Here is a 13985-nt window from a genome sequence, read left to right as displayed (position 1 = left end):
CTGTGACACTGTGATTGAGTGACACTCAAACTCACCAGAAAAATCTTCTCCCAACTTTGGTTGACTACCCCACCCTGATCGCCAAAAAGGCACTTGCCCGTGGGGTGCACTCTCGGCTCCCCACCTGCTTGGTTCAGTCCGCTCCCTGGATGCTCTTTCCAGGTGGGCCTCCCTCCTCCAGGCCCAGTGAGTGTAACAGATCCTTTCATTTCCTATACCTCTCCAAAATCTCTGTGGCTGTGTTGGCACCATCCTTAAAGACCCCACAAGGGAGACTTATTCCCCTTTCACACTATGCTAAGCCACCCAGTGGTTCTTGGAAAGAAAGCTAACTCCTCTGATGACGGTGAAGATCAAGATACAGGCCACAGGAATGGATCCTCATACTCCGGTTTGAAAAATGTGATCTGAACATTAGGGTTTGGAAAAGACAATCTAAATTTTAGGATCTTCAAATAAAATTGGAAGGGCACAAGCTTCAATCCACATTGCAGAGTACTGGAGACTTCATCAGAAAATTGCTCCTGGACACATTTTCCCCTTAAACATGTAAGCTTCACGACAATCAAAGAACCAGGTGCACCGCTATCTTTGGCGCAAGTTGTACAGCAAAATAGCTGTGTGGTCTTCTTGGCAAACAAATGGATATTTGCAGCCCTTTCAAGTGACAGAATTCAAGCTGTTTATAAACAACAACAACAACAAAAAAGATACAGAAAATTGCCTTCTAGACAGAAATATAGAATTAGCAACATATATGGATATCACAATTAATCCAATTCTTTACATGAAAAACAAAAAGCAAGCCTCGCCTTCTAAGGTCAAGATTGGGAGGTCTCTTCTGGCATGTTTCTCAGTAACCAGAGCTCAGCCCTGCTCCTGTGGGTGGGTCCGCGCTGTAGAGAGACGCCTGGGGTTTTTTAAATTCTTCAGTTAAGCTTCACAGGGAGGAGAGTGTCTATTCACATCCCGCTCCATTCTATTGCAAGGAGTCCTGGGAAATAGTTCCCCCTTTCCCCTTCACCTTGCTCTACCTGTCCCCCCAATCTAACTTCTGAGCACACAGCTAGGCTGCGTTTGCCAGCCTTCTCAGAGGCCGAGTGTGGCCACAGGACCAATCCAGAAGCCCAGTGGTGGTGTATGTGGGGAGGGGGAGGCAGCAGTAACTGGAAGGAGAGGCACAGGCCTGGCTGGGGTGGACTGGAGAGCAACTGGGAAGGGAAAAATGGAGAGCTGAGTAGAAACAAATTAGACACGTCTTTCACAGCCAGACGTAGGGCAGGAGCCAGAGAGCAATATGGGGTCAGGAGAGGACTGCTCTTTCTTTAAGATGAGGGATATTACAGCATGTTTTAGGTGGCTAAAAATAAGCCAGTCAAGAGGGGAAAATCAGTAACGCTGGAGAGAGGAGATAAGTGGAAGTGTGAAGTCGGTGTCTGTGACTGGGAGAGAGGAGGCAGGGACAAGATACCTTAGGAGGGACCAGCTTTATATAGGAGCAGAGATAACATGGCCACTCTAACAGATGGGGGTCTCTGGGGACAAGGGCAGGTGGCAGGGCAGTGAGAAAGTCCTTTTTCTGTTGTTTGAGTTTCCCAGTAAAATAAGAAGCAAAAGCAAGGTTTGGGGCTCAGAGGGTGATCCTTAGAAGAGGTAGAAACAACCCGTTTCCTCTAGACCCTGAAACAAGCAGCCTCCGGCTGGACCAGTGGGGGTGCCAAAGCTCACTGGGCAGCCCAGCTCCCAGCCCAAGAACTGCTGAGCCATGTCTTTTTCTTCCCTTCTCCCTGTCTCTCTCTTTTTTCAAAAATTATTTATTTACATATTGTCACTGCAGGGTCCTATTTATGTTGTGAGTGTGACTTAGTTTCAGCAAAACAAAATAATGCATAACATTAAATTAACGTTGTTAATTTATTAGTTTTGTTGTTTATTGTCTTGGCTTTACAGCTGTGTAAGCACCATAAACCTAAGGTACTTTTCGACCTTAAGTCTTCTCACCATGCATACACACACCAGCAGTTAACTATGCGAGGTGATGGATGTTAATTCTTTTGATCATGGTAATTATTTTGCCATATATAATCAAATCATGTTGTACACTTTAAATACATACAATTTTATTTGTCAATTATTCTTCATTAAAGCTGTAAAAAAAAAAAAATACCAAGCCCAGTTTTTCTTCTTCTTCTTCTTCTTCTTTTTTTTTAGACTTTATTTATTGGTTGGAGACAGAAAGAGAGAGACAGGAGAGAGAAAACACAAACAGGGAGAGGGTCAGAGGAAGAAGCAGGCTCCCCACTGAGCAAAGAGGCCAATGAGATGCTGGAGTCCATCCCAGGACCCCACAACCATGACCTGAGGTGAAGGCAGACACTTAACGACTGAGCCACCCAGGGGCCTGTTAAATGATATTTTTTAAAAGGCTCACAGTATAATGTTTACAGAAAACTGAGACAGTTGGCAAAAATGGAATTGGTTCTGCGGCTTAGATAATAGTTCTGTATAAATGTTCATTTTCCTGGTTTTGATAATTGCACTGTACTTATATAAGAAAGCATCCCTGTTTTTTAGGAAATATACTGCACAAGCATTTATGGGTAATGGAGCATCATGTCTATACTTACTCTCAAACAACTAAGAGAAAATAATAATATACACAGAATGATGAAGCAAATGTGGCAAAATGTTTACTATGGGAGAATCTGGATAAAGGGTGTCATTCTTAGTTGATTTTAGCCAAAAGGCCAAGAAGCGATAGAGGGTGTCATTCTTTTTTTTTTTTTTTTTTAAGATTTTATTTACTTATTTGACAGAGATCACAAGTAGGCAGAGAGGCAGGCAGAGAGAGAAAAGGAAGCAGGCTCCCCGCTGAGCAGAGAGCCTGATGTGGGGCTCGATCCCAGGACCCTGGGATCATGACCTGAGCTGAAGGCAGAGGCTTTAACCCACTGAGCCAACCAGGCACCCCGAGGGTGTCATTCTTTAGAAAAGCAAGTAACTCAGTAAAAAAAGGTCCAATGATATGGAAAGGTCATTTACAGACAGAAGAATAAATAAAGATGTCTAATAAAATTCTATAGAGTGATGCTCAACCTTATTAGTAAGCAAGCAAAGTGCAAATGAGTTGTTGTTTTTCACCTGTGTTGCCCAGGATGTAGGAAAACATGCACTTTTGGGCACTTTTGGCACAGCCTGTGGAAATGTTTTCAGTAGTCATCTAACAAATTTGGAGATGTGCATGCCCTTGGATGCAGCAATTCTGCTTCCAGAGCCCTATTCTACAGAGGGGGTAAAGGCAGCATGCACAATTATACAGAGAGTGTGATCTTTCTTTGGTTAACAATAAAAAGCTATGCATAAATTGCAAAAATGGGAACAATTATTAATGATTACCTCCAGGTTTTAAAAAGGAGACTGTGGGGCACCTGGGTGGCTCAGCTGGTTAAGTGACTGCCTTCGGCTCAGGTCATGATCCTGGACCCCCGGGATCGAGTCCTGCATCAGGCTCCCTGCTTGGCAGGGAGTCTGCTTCTCCCTCTGACCCTCTCTCTTCTCATGCTCTCTCTCTTTCCCATTCTCTCTCTCAAATAAATAAAATCTTTAAAACATTTTCTTAAAAAAAGAAGACTGTGTTCTTCTCAGTGCTGCTTCTTAAAAATATATGAAATAGTCCACAAGAGCCAAACTCTGGAAAGAGCCCTGATGTCCACCGACAGATGAATTGGATAGAGAAGATGTGGTATATATATACAATGGAATATTGTGCAGCCATCAAAAAATGAAATCCTGCCACGTGCAACGATATGGATGGAACTAAAGGTATTATGCTAAGTGAAAAAAATCAATCAGAGAAAGATAATTATCATATGATCTCCCTGATATGTGGAATTTAAGAAACAAGGCAGAAGGTCATAGAGGAAGAGAGGAAAAAAATGAAACAAGATGAAACCAGAGAGGGAGACAAGCCATAAGAGACTCTTAATCTTAGGAAACAAACTGAGGGTTGCTGGAGGGGATACGGGTCGGGGGATGGGGTAACTGGGTGATGGACACTGGGGAGGGCACGTGATGCAGTGAGCACTGGGTTATATAAGACTGATGAATCACAGACCTGTACCTCTGAAGCCAATAATACATTATATGTTAATTAACTGAATTTAAATTTTAAAAATTATATAAAAAATATACAAAATATTCACTTAGGCAGGAAACATACAAAAGTGACTAGAGCAAGCCTCTATGTGCTCGCCAAGCAGAGTCACCTAATGGGAAGTTATAAGACAGTAAGTCATGAGATATATCCATAAGATATCCATCTTCTTTCCACCCTTTTCCTTCCAGAGGTTCTTCTTCCTAAGCTTGCTTCTTGAAGCTTTTCTATATTTACAATAAAAACCTACTATCCTTTGCATTGATGCAAAACAGGCAGATCGCTTGCGCATTGCTCAGTATGTCTGGGAGCCTCTGATAATTCCCTCCACTACTTGTTACTGGAGAAACTGCTATTGTCAGATCCCTCCACTTGCGTGCCACGGGACTGGCTCATTGGAGGGCTGCAATAAAATGCCATTTGGGAGCCAGTAGCTTTCACATCTGAATGCGCAGGTCATTCTTCAACGGCACAAAAACTGGAATAATGTCAGCCACAGCACGACTTAGCCGGGAGGCACTGTACTCATCACCTTTCCTTCTAGTCCAGCTGCTTTGTTACTGTTAAGGAACTTAACGTCCAGACCAAGCATGTGACTTAGTCAAGACCAGACCCCAGGTCTGCTATGGGGAACAAAAAGGGAGGGGCTCCATGAGCAAGACAGCCCTGGATCCCTTTGTGTCCCGTGCTGGAAAATGAGAACTAGAAGGAGTGCAGACCGTGGCTTAGAGCAGGTGCTCCCAGGATGTGCCACTGAAAAAAGGTTCTCTTTTTAGATTTCCCATAACTTAAGCCTGGTCAGTGCGCCCTTTGGTGAACAAAACAGACGGGGCTTTTCCTTTGTACTGGATCACTCGTCTTATTCGGGTTGAGATTTATTCATCTAAACTCAAAAGTCTTGGTGGCCAAACCCTGCCTCTCAGATTTCAGCTCTCTGGCCCTATAATATAACAAGGAATTACACAACTGGCCTCATTGCTGAGACTTAGGGACACACACACACACACACATAGCCCCACAGCTCTGGGTTTTCACTTTTATATCTCTCAAGAAGCTAAACAATGGAAGCTGTAAATATCAATGCCCCTGAGCCAACATATAGGCTTTTAAAGGAAATTTTGCCTGGCCAATAGCCCATGTGGTAGCCAGCCTCCCAGGGATCCCCCAGCCTCCCAGGGATCCCCCAGGGATCCCCTCCTCTGATGTTCACACTCCTGTGTAGTCTCCTTCCAGGCTGTAGCAGGGTTGGTCTGTGTGACCCAGAGAACAGGCAGAAGTGATGTCTGTCACTTCGAAGATTAGTTTATGAAAGGCACTGTGGCTTCTGCTTTGAACCCCCTCCCCCTCCAACTCTCTCTCTCCTGACTCGGGCAGAAGTCAACCGCCATGTGCTGGGGACACTCAGCAGCCCTGTGGAGAGGCCCATGGGGAGAACTAAAAACTCCGCCATGTGCTGGGGACACTCAGCAGCCCTGTGGAGAGGCCCATGGGGAGAACTAAAAACTCCAGCCGAGAGTCACACGAGTCAAACTTCTGGGAAGGAGATTCTCTGGCTCCAGGTGAGGCTTTAGCTTGACTGCAACCTCATGAGAGACCGTGAACCAAAACCATCCAGCTGAGCCACCCCCAGACCTCTGTCCCCAGAAACCGTGAGATAATAAATGTTTGCTGTTTTAAGCCACTGAATTTTGGGGTAATTTGTTACTACTCCCAATAGATAACTAAACTCCCTACCCCTCAATATCCAGTCTGTTATAAAATAACTGTAGTTTCACTAAACTATGTTTTAGAGGTTAAAAAATGTCAGTTACAGACTTTCTTTCTTTTTTTTTTTTTAAGATTTATTTACTTGACAGACAGAGATCACAAGTAGGCAGAGAGGCAGGCAGAGAGTGAGGTGGGGCGGGGGCGGGGAAGCAGGCTCCCCGCTGAGCAGAGAGCCAACCTGGGGCTCGACCCCAGGACCCCGGGATCATGACCCGAGCAGAAGGCAGAGGCCCACCCCATTGAGCCACCCAGGCGCCCCTCTTTCTTTCTTTTTTTTAAAGATTTTATTTCTTTCTTTATTTATTTGTCGGGGCAGGGACACAAGCAGGGGAGCAGCAGGCAGAGGGAGAAGCAGGCTCCCCACCGAATAAGGAGCCCGATGCAGGGCTCGATCCCAGGCCCCTGGGATCATGACCTGAGCCAAAGGCAGACGCTTAACCGACTGAGCCACCCAGGTGTCCTGGTCACAGACTTTTGCATAATTTTTAAAGCCCCTTATTTAATACATATAACTGATGGATCCAAATTTTTAAAAATTTTCTCAGTCGACTGAACTCAAATAGTAAAAGATTTTTCAAAGGACTAGAAATTGCCACCATAATATCCAATATCCCAGCAAATTGTGTATTTCAGAGACGGACTGGAAAGCTCTTTATTTTACGAGGCTTTGGGGGAGCTGCCTTCCCAGCAAGCCCTCCCTGAGCACCTGCTGAAAACCTCCATGTGGCTCTCAGCCCACTCCGGATCTAGGACAACACACGGGCTCTTAGGTACGCCTGGCTGCCTTTGTCATCCCCGGTCTCTTTCTCTAGAACACTGTAAATCAAAGGCTCCAGCTAAAGCTTATACATCAAACCTGGAGATGAAAAGAAGATGAGACCAAAAGAGACATAAATAAAACCCTTCCCCTGTGAGACAGTATGGCAGCTGGCTAAGCGATCACTGAATGTCAGCCTCAAGTGACATTTTCCCTTCTTGATTTTATGAACTTAGTCTGGTCTTTCACACTCCTCTTTTTTAAGCCTACCCATGACAAATAAGTCCAAGCCTGCCTAGTAAAAATACCACTCACTGTGGGAGAATGTCTTCTAATCTGAACATTTCAGAGGCTGATTTCTTGGATTTTCTATCGCTAGAAGGTAAGTTTCAAGATTAACGAGATGGTATCTAGCTCACACTTTATTCCTAGGAGCTAGCTCTGTGCCTGGCACACAGTAGGAACTCACTGAATATTTGAATTTTCTTTCCATCTCTGAAGGCCTATCAATCAATCAACCAACCAATCAATCAAAGGGTATCTGTAAGTGGCTATGGGTATAGCACAGAGCCAAGAGCTGTGAGGACCATGAAACTTAACACAGCAGATACACACCTGAAGCACTTAAAAAAGATTATTAAGCCCTCCTGGTGAATCCACTGGAATCCAGTTTTCTTTGTATAGAAACACAAAGGTATGACTTTCTTAGCAAGTTACGTGATGTTTTAAATATTCTATGTAGTTGTTCCTATGGCACCAGAAAGTGATAAGCCTTCATTGAGTACTTATTCTGCTGAGGGCAAAGCAGTTACACAGGTGAGCACTACAGTTCATAAACCAAGTCTGGGATTGGAAATAATGTAGAAGGGTAAGAGTGGAGGGGATTTTGTTTCCTTCTAATAGTCTGTATGTTCAGTATCTCCTCCAATCAGTATGTATTAGTTTAAATAAAGTCAGATGAAATAAATGTACTCTTAGAGGAGCGGAATCAGGTGGAAGGGGGAAAAAGATTGGGCAAGTTGACGATGGGTCAGGGAAAGGGGAACTCTGAGGAAGAGCACAAGCTTTGGAGTCTGCAGATCTGGGTTCGGATTTCAGCATCACTAGAGTTATCAGCTGTATCTCCGGGCAGGTAAGTTTGCCTTTCTGAGCCCACACTTCCTACTCTGCAAAACAGGGATAATAGTGCTTCTCTAGGTAGAAAACAAAGATTAAATGAGAGTATACATGGAAAGCTCTGAGGGCGGTGGTAACGGTGGACGGAGTCATGGTGGCTATTATCTCTACACCATCACAAGTGACAGGGAGTGATATCTGATGCAATCTCTTTTGATACACAGCTAAAGAGCTCTCCCCTCCCCCGTCTTCTACCACCGTCCTGTTTTACCCCTTCTTCTCTTCTTTTTTCCACTGCTTTTGTCTCCGCCCATAAGATCGGCTGGTGTGCTTGGGTCTGCAGCTGGGATCTAGTTTGGTGAAGCAAGGTCAGGTCACGTGACCCGGGATCCTGCTGTCCTAGCATCTCAGTAGGTGATTTCAAGCCTCTTACTCCCTCTTGACAACTCTGTGTCATCTAACCTATAAAATGGTGACAGTACCCCTGACTTCACTTACGACAGAAAAATATTAGGAGAAAAAAAAATCTTAAGTAAATAGCCTTCCAGCAAGAACAGAGTAACTGGTGCCAGACCTGCCCTTCTGCTGTGAACAACTAGAAAGCGGGACAAAACAACAACTTCCAGATACTGAACAGAGGAAGTTTAGGAAAGAGGGGGGAAACACGTAAGATGGGCCTAGGACTGCCCCCACTTTCTGCCTGGACGCACCCTCTAGACCACAGGGCAAGGAGGGAGAAGCCAAGCAGGGCACAGAGACTGGAATTTGAGGTGCCTGAAATTTACGAAGCCAAGTCCTGCAGAAGAGGGAGGAGTTGCATAGAGAGAAAACTCCAGAAATTAGCAGAGTTTATTCTTTTGAATCTTTCACCGAGTACTAACCTGTGCACATTTAAGGCGAAAGTCCATAAAGCCAGGCAAAGCCAGGAGAGCTTGGAGCTGGGTACCTCTCAGAAGTCACACAGGGTTGGGAGACACGCAGGTCCTGACAGCGGGAATGGAGAGTCCTTGTTGAACAGCTGGGGTATTCAGGAGAGACCCAGAAAGGTCACACCTTGGTAGGAACCTCAACTAGCTGCCCTAAAATCTCCCTAACAAGCTTAGAAGCAAGCCTTGAAAGGATCAAGTCCACCAACAAGTAATCTATCTACCAGTGACACCATTATTTTTACATAAAAACAAATTTCTAAGTACAGGAAGATAGGCCGCTCATGGATCCCTTCAAGTGGGCTAATACTAAGAAGGGATTTTCAGTGGTTACAGGGAGCTTTACAAAGGGTCCTTCCAGAGCGGGCACTGGCAAACTTTTTCTGTAAAGGGCCAGAAAACTGTACAGAATCAGGCCTTGGGTCAGATTTGGTCCATAGGCCTTAGTCTGCCAACCTCCACCAACCTCCACCAACCTCTGCGTTACGGAGGAATCACTGGTCTCTCCACATCATACTCTACGGAGTGAGAATCTGCACTTTCACCAGACCCCTCCGTGACTGATCTATACATTTCCTTTTGAAAAGCACTGCCCTAAGGCGTGGTTCTTAAAGCTTGGCTGCATATCAGGATCACCTAAGGAGCTTTGAAAAAATTCTGATCCCCTCCTTACCCATTAAATCAGAGCTTCTAGAGGTGGAACCCAGGCATCAATAGCATTAAAGCCCCTCCAGGGGATACCAATGTGCAGTTAAGGCTGAGCACCAAGAAGAGGCTCACTCGGTACAGTCACACCACTGTCAAATTCATATGCCAGCAGAGAAGGCAGCCTGACGCCCCACCAGGCCCACTTGCTCTCAGAAACGAATGGATTCCAGAATCATAGAAAACCCCAAGGAGAGTGAGTGGTGAAAAGAATGTTAGAGCTAATTCTTTTATTTTTTATTTTTTGAAGTATAGTTGACATACAATGTTACATGAGTTTCAGGTGTACAACGTAGTGATTCCAGAACTCTCCACCCTATGCTATGCTCACAAGTGTAGCTCCCATCTGTCACCATACAACTCATTAGAGCTAGTTCTTCTTCTTCTTTTTTTTTTTAAGATTTTATTTATTTATTTGTCAGAGAGAGAGAGAGCACAAGCAGGGGGAGAGGCAGAGGGAGAAGCAGGCTTCCTGCGGAGCAGAGAGTCCACCGTGGGACTTGATCCCAGGACCCTGAGATCATGACCCAGGCAGAAGGCTTAACCAACAGAGCCACGTAGGCTTCCCCCTAGAGCTAGTTCTTGATGTCTATTTCCAGCCCTCTAGTGGTATGTGCCATTAAGAAAAGGAATTTGGGAAGTGCAGAGGGTATTTAAAAAGATGTTATCAATTTCAGCCTCAAAAGTTAAACATTTAGTTACAAGTAGACAACTCATTAATCTTTTTTTAATGTTAAGGAATTCATTCCATAGGGCTGAGCTCAGAAGCATTTTAAATTTAGGAACATTTAACACAAAATATACAGATATTCCTTAATAAACCATTGAGTGCCCAGTACTATTCGTCAAGATTTTTGGGTCCCATACAATTTCACAGATGAGATTTACTTTTTCCAGTGTTTATAAATATTTAACACCTTTAAAGATGCTTTCTGGATCAATAGTCAGGATACCACGAAAGAGAGGCAGTAATAGGTGTTTTGAGAAAAGCTGGCTCATTTCTTGATATAAAGTCCAAAATAACCACTTAACTCATTTCTTTTTGTTTCTCTTTGCCTTTGCCATTTGAGGAAATAGTGCTTTAAATATATGATTCTTTCTTCCACTGCTCTTTTATAATATTTGCATTTTCTCCCACCCCTAGAAAAGTACAGAAGCTCTTTATCACATGATTAAGTTTAAAGCAAAAGAAAAATCTATTCATTTACTCCATTAATACTAAAATTTTTCCAGATCCTACGCACATGTCACCTCTGAGAGGCTTTTCCTGGCCGTGGTGTTTAAATCACACCCCCATATCTTATACTGCATTCCCTTTTCCCATTGCACCAGCTGATATATTATTTAATTTTTTTGTTTTGTTGTCTCTGTATCCCCTCAGCCATGACCGCAGACACTGGAATAAAAGCTTGAAGGCAAGATCTTCACCTATTTCATCCACTGTGTCTCCCCAGTATCAAGCACAGGCTTTGGCACGTAGTAGATGCTCAATAATCATTTCTTGAATGGATGAAAAAACAACATCCACTAATGTTAAAGAATCCAGTCATCAAGAGTTCAGGTAAACCACCCAACAGAGTATGGAGAAAACTGGAAAGAACCTGGTATGTTGTTGAGGTGTGATGCCCCGTGAGAGTGATGCACAGGGCAACCTTTCCTCCCAACGTTAATGATTTACTCTGAAAGGCAGAGAGACAGGCAATGTCACTGAGCTGGAAGCCTATAATCTACTAAAAATATCATCCACAAACTTTATAAAAATCTCTCCACCAAAGGAAATGTAATCCACAGAGAAGAATAGCCTTGCTGTCTTACGAGAGGCCACCCATTCCCTTGCTCAATGATACCAGAATTTTTAGAAATGGAAGGAAGGGCTCTGAAGTTTCAGGCAGCATAATCTCTAAACAGTAGTTACTAATCACCCTACTACCAGTTTCTTGTTGCCTCCTTAGCCCCAGGGCCGTGGAAGGCGTACTTTATGCCCTATGTCCATCAAAGTGTCCCAGGCACTCTAGACTCATGGTAGGCCATGATGAAGTTCTCACCAGTCCACGGCCAACCAAGAAAACCAGCAACCACAGAAGGTTGCTCTTTACTTTGGGATTAGGTCCTCCTTCCATTTTGCATATTAAAATAGCCTTTCTTTTACCGAATAAGAGTAGATCTGTGGAGTTCACAGTAGAGGGTTTTTTAGGTCTTCCCTTGGCAAAATAGGAAGTGGGGCCCATCTATGTTGTCCTCAAGAAAGAAGCAGGAGAGGAGGGCGAAGGGGAGAGTATAGGAGAGGGAGAAGGAGGAAGAGAAAGGGAATCGAAGCTGTATCCGAACATTGACAAATGCCCCCAGGGTGAGGGGGATAAAGTTACCCCGTTTGAGAAACACCAGAGCAGAGTAAATACTTGAGTTGTCTACACAAACAAGGTAGGATGGATGCAGTTGTCAGGAGACTGTGGTAGTTAGAAGAAAACCGGTCCAGGGCTGCAGCTGGAGATGCCGAGGGCCAGCCGCACTGAGTCACTTTTTTTTTTTTCTTCAAGATTTTATTTCTTTATTTGACAGACAGAGATCACAAGTAGGCGAGAGACAGGCAGAGAGAGAGGAGGAAACAGGCTCCCCACTGAGCAGAGAGCCTGATGTGGGGCTTGATGCAGGGCTCAATGCCAGGACCCTGGGATCGTGACCTGAGCCGAAGGCAGAGGCTTTAACCCACTGAGCCACCCAGGTGCTCCCACACTGAGTCACTCTTGGTAGAAGAATGGCACGCCACCCAGGAGCAGGCTGAGGTGTGAAACCAGGGACCCGCCTCATGCAAGACAAACAGCTTTTCCTACCTGACCGCTGCTAATCGGCACGTAAGGTGTCTATAAAGAGAAAGAGGGATTTAACTGCAAATTCCAAGCAAATTAATTTAAATCTAAGGATCTGCTTAAGGAGAGCCGTGTCTGTTCATGCCATGAAGATGAACTCTAAATAGCTCACATTCGTTCCACTGGATTAGTATTCATGAAGTCCACAGAAACGGTCGACTATTCTGTGCAGACACGAACACTCAAGACCCCTTCTATTAGGCATGCATCTGGTTCTTTAATGATTTTTTTAAAAGCTGTCATGGTGATCCCTTAGGAACACGGTTTTAGAAAGAAAAATCCACCCCCAACATTTCTCACCTCCTCATAGGAGAAATTATTCTGTTTTAGTTCCACCTCTGGAAGTACGTTCTCATGATACATGTGCCACAGCTCTCTATCGGCTGCTATGGTAACTAGTTAAAAAACGACACCCGCTCAATTCCCATGGTGCATTAATTTGGTGTTCTAAAACAAATATTTTATAATGAAATAATTCTTAGCAAATAATAAGATTAACCTCCCTAAACTGGCTTCTATAACACTTCCACTATCCGTAAATGTGTTTCTTGTACGTTTTTAAGAACTTTTGTGACTATTGAAGGCTTCATTATAAATATGTTCTGCCAGGGGCACTTGGGGGGCTCAGTCCATTAAAATATTAAAATAGCATTGACTGCTAGGCAGCAAACCCTTACAGAGGCAGCTCAAACCTGAGAAGTGAGAGCGGCTACGCCACGCTCCTTCCTGGGACCTCCACTCAGCAGCTCCGCATCAAGCCACCATATCTTTGAACTGTGTCTGTGAGCCTCTATGTTTTTGCTTTTTTTTTTTTAACCTCAATTTATTCTGTGCATCTGTTAACAAGGTGTGTCCTAAGGTGTCAGAAAAGCTTAAAAGAGATTATTTTTGGAGTCTGGGAATGCTCAAAAATTTTTCCATATAAATTAACGGTATTGCTTCTTCATTTTATGCCATTTTATGAAAGCTTTCATAGGAATGCTCTACTTACAGACAGCACAGGAAGCCTGTATTTAAAATGCAGCAACATAGTTCTTAAGATATGATTTGACTAATGAGACAAGGCATTCACCGAAGGCACTGGGTAAGACAGACATGAGAAAATCTACTGCAAGACTATTTGTGAGAGTAAAATAGTGGGAACAGCCTCAACATCCATCAAAGACATCACGTGAAATAAATTATGGTCCAACCACACAACAGAATACTACGTAGCCACTAAAAAATGAGCTCTGCAAGTGCTAACATGGCAAGATGCCCTGAAAAGAGTAATATACAAAATGGTATGTACGATAAAATCCCATTTGTATTTCTAAAGAATAGATATGTATGCTATGTCTGTAATATATATGTATATGTATGTACATGTATGTATGGCTACACAGATAATTATGTTATAATTGTATAGAACATATCTGGAAAGATACACAAAAGGTATTTACAATTACCTCTAGGGAGAAGCACTGAGGAGACAATGGACTTGTCCATTTCATTTTGTACCTTCTGTACTATTTATTTTCCTGACTTTTTCTTTTAAAAGGATGACTTTTGGGTGCCTGGGTGGCTCAGTTGGTTAAGCATCTGCCTTCAGCTCAGGTCATGATCCCAGGGGCCTGGGATCTAGCCCCTTGTCAGGCTCCTTGTTCAGCAAGAAGCCTGCTTCTCCCTCTCCCACTTCCCCTGCTTGTGTTCTC

At 43.8% G+C, this 13985-nt stretch overlaps 1 protein-coding gene across 2 annotated transcripts in view; it reads right to left on the bottom strand.

Moving 5' to 3' along the window:
- The window catches only part of SHLD1 (shieldin complex subunit 1), a 75249-nt gene that overhangs the window by 30591 nt on the left and 30673 nt on the right, over positions 1-13985 (bottom strand). The window contains exon 1 of one of the 2 annotated variants that reach the window (XM_032859145.1): positions 3142-3281. The exons of the other annotated variant lie outside the window; for it this stretch is intronic. Within the exon in view, the coding sequence (XP_032715036.1) occupies positions 3142-3220 (79 nt within the window). The 5' untranslated portion in view covers positions 3221-3281. Of the gene's footprint in view, positions 1-3141; positions 3282-13985 lie in introns of those variants that run through there. 2 annotated transcript variants of the gene reach the window in all.

Source organism: Lontra canadensis, unplaced genomic scaffold, assembly GCF_010015895.1.
Source record: "Lontra canadensis isolate GAN:19392208 unplaced genomic scaffold, GSC_riverotter_1.0 scaffold16, whole genome shotgun sequence".
Lineage (NCBI taxonomy): Eukaryota > Metazoa > Chordata > Mammalia > Carnivora > Mustelidae > Lontra > Lontra canadensis.
Note: the sequence above shows the minus strand (reverse complement) of the source record. Positions and strands in the feature narration are given on the sequence as shown.